General features: G+C 44.6%; 1 protein-coding gene across 1 annotated transcript in view; it reads right to left on the minus strand.

The window, feature by feature from the left end:
• Positions 1 to 3,553: 3,553 nt before the first annotated feature.
• The window catches only part of LOC145407539 (lachesin-like), a 61,116-nt gene continuing 54,669 nt past the window's right edge, over positions 3,554 to 10,000 (minus strand). Inside the window, exons 4-8 of the mRNA XM_080278461.1 lie at positions 9,095 to 9,256; positions 8,595 to 8,723; positions 6,031 to 6,236; positions 4,515 to 4,596; positions 3,554 to 3,579 (exon numbers count right to left, since the gene is read on the minus strand). Coding sequence (XP_080134587.1) covers positions 3,554 to 3,579; positions 4,515 to 4,596; positions 6,031 to 6,236; positions 8,595 to 8,723; positions 9,095 to 9,256 — 605 coding nt within the window. The remainder of the gene's footprint in view (positions 3,580 to 4,514; positions 4,597 to 6,030; positions 6,237 to 8,594; positions 8,724 to 9,094; positions 9,257 to 10,000) is intronic.

Raw genomic sequence — 10,000 nt, forward strand, 5'->3', positions numbered from 1 at the left:
AGGAAAGGAGGAGGAAAGAGGAGGAGAAATGGAGGGAAACAAGAGGAAAGGGAGGAAAAAGATTGAACACAGGAGGGAAGGATGTGGAAAAGAGACGGAAAGAATCGAAGAAACGAGAGAGAGAGAGAGAGAGAGAGAGAGAGGCCCTCTTTCTTGCCTTAATAGTTTCTTTTCTTTGAGTTGCATATGAGGAGAGTCGTGTGTGTGTGTGTGTGTGTGTGTGTGTGTGTGTGTGTGTGTGTGTGTGTGTGTGTGTTTCTAAAGACCTAAAGAACGTCTCATTTTCCAGGTGTGTGTGTGTGTGTGTGTGTGTGTGTGTGTGTGTGTGTGTGTGTGTGTGTGTGTGTGTGTTTCTAAAGACCTAAAGAACGTCTCATTTTCCAGGTGTGTGTGTGTGTGTGTGTGTGTGTGTGTGTGTGTATGTGTGTGTGTGTCATTTTCCAGGCATACGGGCTTCCATTGCACACGGGAACAGGTGTATAATTATATATTTCTATTTATAAAGCAAATCTATTTTTAATTTTTTGGGGGGTCTAAAGCGATGAGGTTGAGAAATATGAAAGAAAAAGGAAGAAAAGAAGATCGTAGGTTAATTAAATCTTTGGAAATCTTAAGGACCCTGTGTTGTCTCTCTCTCTCTCTCTCTCTCTCACACACACACACACACACACACACACACACACACACAGACACACACACACACACACACACACACCTTCTAAACATACCCTTATTTCTCTCCATCATCAAATTTTGCTCTCTCTCTCTCTCTCTCTCTCTCTCTCTCTCTCTCCCTCCCTCTCTCTCTCTCCCTCTCTCTCTCTCCCTGGGGCCACAACTCCCCCTTTCCTGGAAAAATGGCCTGAATTCCAAATATGCGGTTCATCATCTTAACTTTATTTACCGTGTTGGTGAGAGAGAGAGAGAGAGAGAGAGAGAGAGAGAGAGAGAGAATGTGTATATATGTTAGTTTACCTATGTGTGTGTGTGTGTGTGTGTGTGTGTGTGTGTAAGTTGTGTGTCATTTTAACGTACATACATTTACCTCCCTCACCAGCATATCCCCTCCTCCCCTTTCCTCCCTCCCTCTCTTCCTCCCTCCCTCCCCCTCCTTACTTCCTCCCTCGTTTCTCTTCCCCTCCCTCCCTCCCCTCCTCTCTCTCTCCCCTCCCCTCCCTCCCCTGGTTCTTTTCCTTATCATCTACCTCTCCCTTCCCACTTCTACCCTCCCTCCTCCCTCCCTTTTATGCTCCATTCCTCCCTCTCTCCCTATCTCTCCCTCCCTCTCCCTTCCTACTTCTCATTCTCCCTCCATTCTCTACTTCCTCCTCTTCTCTCTCTCCCTCCCTCTCTCTTCCTCATTTTCCCTACCTCTCCCTCCCTCTCTCTCTTCCTCATTTTCCCTCCCTCCCTTCCCCATCATCCTTCCCTCTCCCTCCCTCTCTCTCTTCCTCGTCTTCCACCTCCCTCTCCCTCCCTCAATACCCAATAACCAGTGGTCTTTCCTGCCATCGCTTCTCATAACGAAATAGTTGTGTAAGTCTGTGTATCTCCGCTTACACACACACACACACACACACACACACACACACACACACACACACACACACACACACACACACACACTGGATTATTAATAGATTTATATGAGAAAGGTATAAACATGATTATATGAGAGAGAGAGAAAGAGAGAGAGAGTACATTTATCAATTTCATGATTACATTGCACTAAATACATAATAATAATAATAATAATAATAATAATAATAATAATAATAATAATAATAATAATAATAATAGCTACATAAACTACATACATCATAGTAGTCTCTCTCTCTCTCTCTCTCAATTCTACTTTCTTAGTCGACTATCACATATTTATGCTCTCTCTCACACACACTCTCTCTCTCTCTCTCTCTCTCTCTCTCTCTCTCTCACTTACTCTAACTCAATCTCTCACTTTCTCTAACACTCTCTCACTTTCTCTAACACTCTCTCACTTTCTCTAACACTCACTCACTGTCTCTAACACTCACTCACTTTCTAATTCACTCTCCCTATCACTCTCTCACTTTCTCTAACACTCTCTCACTTTCTCTCACACTAACTCACTTTCTCTCACACTAACTCACTTTCTCTCACACTAACTCACTTTCTCTCACACTAACTCACTTTCTCTCACACTAACTCACTTTCTCTCACACTAACTCACTTTCTCTAACTCACTTTCTCTAACACTAACTCACTTTCTCTAACACTCTCTCACTTTCTCTAACACTCTCTCACTTTCTCTAACACTCTCTCACTTTCTCTAACACTCACTCACTTTCTCTAACACTCTCTCACTTTCTCTAAATCACTCACTTTCTCTAACTCACTCACCTGCACCGGACATGATGGAATTGAAGATGCTGACTGGAGATTCGCCTCTTGCAATCTTCCCCCCTTTCTGCTCGCCACCTCCCCCGCCCCCCACGCCCCCCCCGTTGACCCCCCCGTTGACTGACACGACCCCGACCTGACCCGACTCGAGGATGACCTGGCTTTGACCCCTGGAGCCCGGGAGGTCATCCTTGGAGTATCTATCCAGAGGAATAGCGTCTTCGTAATCTGAGGAGTGAAGGAGTTGATAGATGAGAATTCTATCTATCTATCTATCTACTGCTACTATTACTACTACTACTACTACTTCTACTACTATTACTGCTACTACTACTACTACTACTACTACTATTACCAGCACCACTACTACTACAACTGCTACTATTACAATCCAATACCTTAAACTTAGCATTAATACGTGATATTAATTTTAGTAATAATATAAAGACCATCATCAATTTCCAAAAGTGACATCAATGACATCAATATCCACGTGACATCAATCCTGACATCAATTTCCACGTGACATCAATCCTGACATCAATTTCCACGTGACATCAATCCTGACATCAATTTCCACGTGACATCAATCCTGACATCAATTTCCACGTGACATCAATCCTGACATCAACTTCCACGTGACATCAATCCTGACATCAATTTCCACGTGACATCAATCCTGACATCAACTTCCACGTGACATCAATCCTGACATCAACTTCCACGTGACATCAATCCTGACATCAATTTCCACGTGACATCAATCCTGACATCAACTTCCACGTGACATCAATCCTGACATCAATTTCCACGTGACATCAATCCTGACATCAACTTCCACGTGACATCAATATTAATTTTCCTCGCTAAAAATCATCAGTGAAGTCCAATATATACGTGACATCAATTTACTAGTGACATCAATGACATCAATGGCTTACTCACCATCATAATTTTTCACCCTGTTGATGAGAGGCTGTTCTCGCTTTAATTCTGTGAGAGAGAGAGAGAGAGAGAGAGAGAGAGAGAGAGAGAGAGAGAGAGAGAGAGAGAGAGAGAGAGAGAGAATATTAGTAATCATTATTATTCATAAAATAATTTACTTACATAATTCAATACTTATTTATCTATCCATCTGTCTATCTATCTATTGCTGTATATCTATCGCCTTTCATCTATCCATCTGTATCTTTACGTCTATCTATCTATATTAATCTATCTGTCTATCTATCTATCTGTCTATCTGTCTGTTACTTCTCTCTCTCTCTCTCTCTCTCCCAGCATTTTCCCTCCCCTTACCTTCACCAATTCTCTCCCTCCCTCTCTCCCTCCTTCCTTCCCTTTCTTACTCTCTCTCTCTCTCTCTTTCCTCAAGCTCTCTGTTTCTCTCTCTCTCTCTCTCTCTCCTCTGTCTTTCCTTCCCTTTCTCTCTCCTTTCCCCTTCTTCGCTCTTTCTCTCCCTCCTTCTCTCTCATGTTTGCCTATCTTCCTCCCTTCTCTCTCTCTCCCTCCCTCTCTCTCTCTCTCTCTCTCTCTCCAATTACCTCCATACACATTGGTGGTCAACGAGACGGAAGTGGAAGGAGAAAGAGAGGCGTATTCCATCCTTGTTAGAGAGAGAGAGAGAGAGAGAGAGAGAGAGAGAGCCCTATCCCCTTCATTTTCTATCTACCATACCTCCCAACAAACAGACAGACAGACAGACAGACACAGATAGATACATAAACACGACACATAGACAAACATACATACAAAAACGCACACACACATAACCCGTACACACAGACACACATACATAACACGTACACACAGACAGAAAGACAGACGCATAACACGTACACACAGACAGACAGACACAAATTGATAGAGATAATTAGACAGATAATAGAAATGTATTAAACAGGCACACACACACACACACACACACACACACACACACAAAGCATACACACACACATACACAGACAACTCCCCCCCCCACACACACAAACACATACACATACACAGACAATCCCCACACACACACAAAAAGAAAGGACACACACACACACACACACACACACACACACACACACACACACACACACACACACACACACACACACACACACACACGCACGCGCAATACTCACCATGTAATTCCACAGTTCCGTCATTTTCGCCAAAGGAGTTTCGCGAATAACAGAGGTATTTGCCGAAGTCCCCTGGCTCCAGCTGTGAGAAAGTGAGTGAGTGAGTGAGTGAGTGAGTGAGGGAGGGAGGACGATAGTGAGTGAGTGAGAGAGGGAGAAAGGGAGAGAGGGAGGGGAGATGGAAGAAAACTCTCTCTCTCTCTCATCAACACGCCCACACAAACACACCCTCGACATACACAAACACCCACGTGGCCTCAACACAACCGTAAACAAACATCCTATTGACTCAGCACACATGTAAACAAAACCACGTGGGTGAGCGAAAGGCTGGCTGGGTGAACGTAATCTTATGGGAAAATTACTGTTGAAATAATGGCGATTGGGGTAATTGTTTCACTAGATTTCGGTCTGTTTCTTAATGTTTGGTAGGGTGATTTTGAGAGAGAGAGAGAGAGAGAGAGAGAGAGAGAGAGAGAGAGAGAGAGAGAGGCAGGCAATGGGGAGGAATTTAATATATATCTACATATAAAATACTGTATAATCTTTACATATTATTTCTTAAGAGTATATTTCTCTCTTTCTCTCTCTATTTCTTTACCTCTATCTATCTGTCTATCTATCTACCTACACAGCTACTTACCTCCCTCCCTCCCTGACCATTCTCCCTCTCACTTTCCTCCCTTCCTTCTCCCTCCCTTCTTACCTACTTTCCTCTCTCCCTACCTCTCTCCATCTTTGCCTACCATCTCACTCCCTTCCTACCTCCCTCTTTTCCTCCCTACCTACCCATCTTCCTCCCTCTCTCCAGCTATCTTCCTCCCTCCCTCCATCTCTCCACCGATCTTCCCTCCCTCCCTCCCTCCATACCTTCCCCCTCTTCAACCAACACTACCTGCTTCCTTAGCCGCCTCTCTCTCTCTCTCTCTCTCTCTCAGGTTTATGGAGGGTTTAACTGAGGTGATAAAATATTCCCACTTACCAATACCCCTCTCTCTCTCTCTCTCTCTCTCTCTCTCTCTCTCTCTTTCTCTCTCTCTCTCTCTCTTTCTCTCTCTCTCTCTCTCCCCTACTTACCTCTCTACCTACCATTCACTCTTTTTACCTACCCCTCTATGTACTAACCAAACCAACCTACCTACATACCTACCTAATTACATCTTTCTCACCAGGTAACCATCCACTCACCTGCTTAATCGCCAGCCTAATTCTCGCCAGGTAACCATCCACTCACCTGCTTAATCGCCAGCTTCATTCTAACCATCCACTCACTTGCTTGATCGTCAGTTTCACACATTCTCACCAAGTTACCATCCACTCATTTGCTTAATTCTCACCAGGTAACCATCCACTCATCTGCTTAATTCTCACCAGGTAACCATCCACTCATCTGCTTAATTCTCACCAGGTAACCATCCACTCACCTGCTTAATGGTCAGCTTAATTCTCACCAGGTAACCATCCACTCACTTGCTTAATCGTCAGCTTAATTCTCACCAGGTAACCATCCACTCACCTGCTTAATGGTCAGCTTGACGGTGGTTGTATAGTCGTCGTGGTGAAACTCCTCCAGCTTATACTTATTCGTAGACATAACCATAGTGTGATTGTGCTTCCAGAATGTGACAGCTCTCGGGTAAGCTTCTGTCTTGCATTCCAGCCACACGGAAGAGCCTTTGGGAGCTGACATGAGCTGGTTGGGGAGCAGCACGATGGGGGAGACTGTGTGGGGGAGATTGGGAGAGATTGGGAGAGACTGGGAGACAGAGACAGATAATGAGATTGATAGATAGAGTGAGAAAGTAGGTTTGGGAGCAGCACGATGGGGGAGACTGTGTGGGAGACACTGGGAGGCAGGTGAGAGACTGGGAGAGAGATATAGATAGATAAATAGATAGTTAGATAGATAGATAGAGAGAGAGAGAGAGAGAAAGAGAGAGAGACTGGGAGGTATGGTGAAAGACTATGTGTGTGTTTCTCTCTCTCTCTCTCTCTCTCTCTCTCTCTCTCTCTCTCTCTCTCTCCAATATATAACTCTCACTTTCTCACATTACACACTCTCTTCCCCTCCTCTCTCTCTCTCTCTCACGTCGTAAAATCCAGGCTGGTGTGTTGGTTTGGTCATAAGCAAATCCTGAAAGGCGAAGACAAGGCTACACACCCCGCCTCATATCTGGTTTATTGTGTGTGTGTGTGTGTGTGTGTGTGTGTGTGTGTGTGTGTGTGTGTGTGTGTGTGAGAGAGAGAGAGAGAGAGAGAGAGAGAGAGAGAGAGAGAGAGAGAGAGAGAGATAGTGTTTCAATGAGCGACAGTGAGTGAGTAAGATGAGATGTGTGTGAATGATAGATAATGAGAGAGAGAGAGAGAGAGAGAGAGAGAGAGAGAGAGAGAGACAGAGAGAGAGACAGAGAGAGAGAGAAGAGAGGGAGAGCCATAAGGACGAAATTGCCACGAAATCCAATGGCAGTGTCGCCCTTAATGTTACCCTGTTGTTGTTGTTGTTGTTGTTGTTGTGGGCGTCAGTTGGTACACAGGGATGTTTATGTACACATGGATGGATGTTTTACGTACACATGTATGTTGGTGTACACGTAAGCTAAATCTGCCACCCTCATACATACACACATACATACATATACAGGTATTTACACACACACACATGAACATACATACATACATACATATACAGGTATTTACACACACACACATGAACATACACACATACATACATGGGTATGAACACACATAAACATACATATAAAGCATACACAAGTATACACATACATGAATACTTATACACATACGCACACACATACATACATACACAAATTCCTACACATACATACACACATGTACATACCTACATAGCCACATACACACATATATACATACATACACATACCCAGAGTAAGTGAAATGTGAAGGGATGCGTCCGTAGAGTTTTACGTATACACAGAGTAAGTGAAATGTGAAGGGAGGCCACCGTAGAGTTTCATGGATTCCCCCTGTTCTGTTGTACATCGTTAAGTAGCTTGTGTACAGTATTTTATCCGTTTGTACACCCCATATAGTGTACACCATGAGTAGTACCTCTCTCTCTCTCTCTCTCTCTCTGTAACTTAAAAGAAAATTAAAGCTATCTCTACAATTACCAGTTCAAAAAATGTTCACACATTTTGAAAGAGAATATATAAGTAGGTTTCTGGGAGGTCGAGAAATAATGTGAGCTAGCTTACTATCTTTAATTCTGCTCACTTTTCCCTCTCGGTTAAGAATGTGTTGATATTTTTAGCCTTTTCCAGGAGGGAGAGGGAGAGAGAGAGAGAGAGAGAGAGAGAGAGAGAGAGAGAGAGAGAGAGAGAAATTATATGAAGAAAGTTTGTTATAAAATGAGTTACACACACACACACACACACACACACACACACACACACACACACACACACACACACACACACAGCTTTCTACCTATCTACAGTCTGTCTCCCTCTCCCTCCCCCCCTCTCCCTCCCTCCCTCTCTCTCATCAATTAATAAAACACGCCAAAATACCACAGTAAATACCCTTAAATAAATGCTCAGTTTGGGAGTGTTGGTATTAGGGCGTCTGAGTGAGTGATGGTGTGTGCGGTGGGGCGGGGTTGGGGTGGGCTGGAGTGGGTTTGAAAGGATCCGAAACTGGGTTGTGTGTTTAGGGTTGAGTTTGGCTTCGATTGTTGTGTTTATTTGGTGTCTGTTTGTTTTATATGGGTGGATTGTTTGTCTGTCTGTCTCACATACATACATACACACACACCCTACACCTCCCCCTCGACCCCCACACACCTCCCCCTCCAGTCCACACTCACGCTAAACCTTCAACTCAATCCTTTCTTAAACTGATGGTGACTCTCCATAGCTATGCACAAGTAACACCCCATCCACACCCCTATACACCTCCCCCTCGACCCCCACACCTCCCCCTCGACCTCCACACCTCCCCCTCGACCTCCACACCTTCCCCTCGACCTCCACACCTCCCACTCGACTTCCACACCTCACCCTCGACCCCCACACACCTCCCCCTCGAACCCATACTCACACTGGACCTTCAACTCGATGCGTTTGGAGACGGAGGGTGGCACTCCATTCACAGCTATGCACAGGTAAGCTCCCATGTCTCTCCTTGACACTTTGTGGAGTTTTAGCGTCGAGTCGTTGTGCTTCTCCACTACAAGGGCGAGATTTGGAGGATTAGGTGCAGGCTGGGTATATCATCAGCAAATATTATTGTTATTATTATTATTATTATTATTATTATCAGCAACAGCACACTCCTTATCATCATCATCATCACTTTAAAATACTCTTCTCGCTCTCTCTCTCTCTCTCTCTCTCTCACACACACACACACACACACACACACACACACACACACACACACACACACACACACACACACTTATTTACCAACCACACCTAATCCATCTCTCTCACTTACACCTCTCTACCCTTCCTTCTCTCTCTCTCTCTCTCTCTCTCTCTCTCTCTCTCTCTCTCTCTCTCTCTCTCTCTCTCTCTCTCTCCCTCTCTCTCTCTCACCTTTATTCCTCTTGGTCAGGGTGATGGGTCTCTTGTCTTCCCTCATCCAGGCAATTCTCGGCTCCGGGTTCCCTTCTGCGTGACAGGTTAAGGTCACGTTCCCATTCTCCTGTACAACTACACGCGATTCACTGCTTAATTCGTCCACTATTACCGGCGGCACTGTAAGTAGGACGTAAGTAGGCGTTAGTAGGTGGTAGGTAGGTAGGTAGGTTGGTAGGTTGGTTGTTGGTTGTAAGTGGTAGGTAGGATGGGTGGTTGGTTGGTAGAGAGAGGGAGGGAGACAGGTCAGTAGGACGTAAGTAGGCGTTAGTAGGTGGTAGGTAGGTATGCTGGGGGGTGACTGAGAGAGGGAGGGAGGGAGGGAGGTTGGTTGGTAGGTAGGCCGATAGGTTGGTAGGTAGGTGGATGAGTGATTGACAATATGGTAGGTAGGTAGGTAGGTAGGTAGGAGTAGTGTGTAAACTGGTAAGTACTTAAAAGGCAAAATACATTAGCAGGTAGAATATATAACGGTAAGTAGATACGGAAGTAGGATTCAAGTTGATACAAATAGACTGTAAGTAGGCCGTAAGTACCCTGTAAGTATAGTATAGATAAGTCTTGCGGTATTTCAATCCTGCTTCTCACTATTTTCCTGTTCGACTTATTTCAGGAAAAGAGGAATGTTGCTCTCTCTCTCTCTCTCTCTCTCTCTCTCTCTCTCTCTCTCCTTTTACTTCCGTCCCTCCCTCTCCTTCTCTTCCTCTCTCTCTCTCTCATTTCCATACCCCTTGCTGTCTATTTATTTAAGCCTTGTACAAATTAATTGCTTATAAGGAGAGAGAGAGAGAGAGAGAGAGAGAGAGAGAGAGAGAGAGAGAGAGAGAGAGAGAGAGAGAGAGAGAGAGAGAGAGAGAGAGATGC

The sequence above is a fragment of the Coenobita brevimanus genome, chromosome 73 (assembly GCF_032717465.1).
Source record: "Coenobita brevimanus isolate Jiangsu-jjx chromosome 73, ASM3271746v2, whole genome shotgun sequence".
In the NCBI taxonomy this organism is placed as follows: domain Eukaryota; kingdom Metazoa; phylum Arthropoda; class Malacostraca; order Decapoda; family Coenobitidae; genus Coenobita; species Coenobita brevimanus.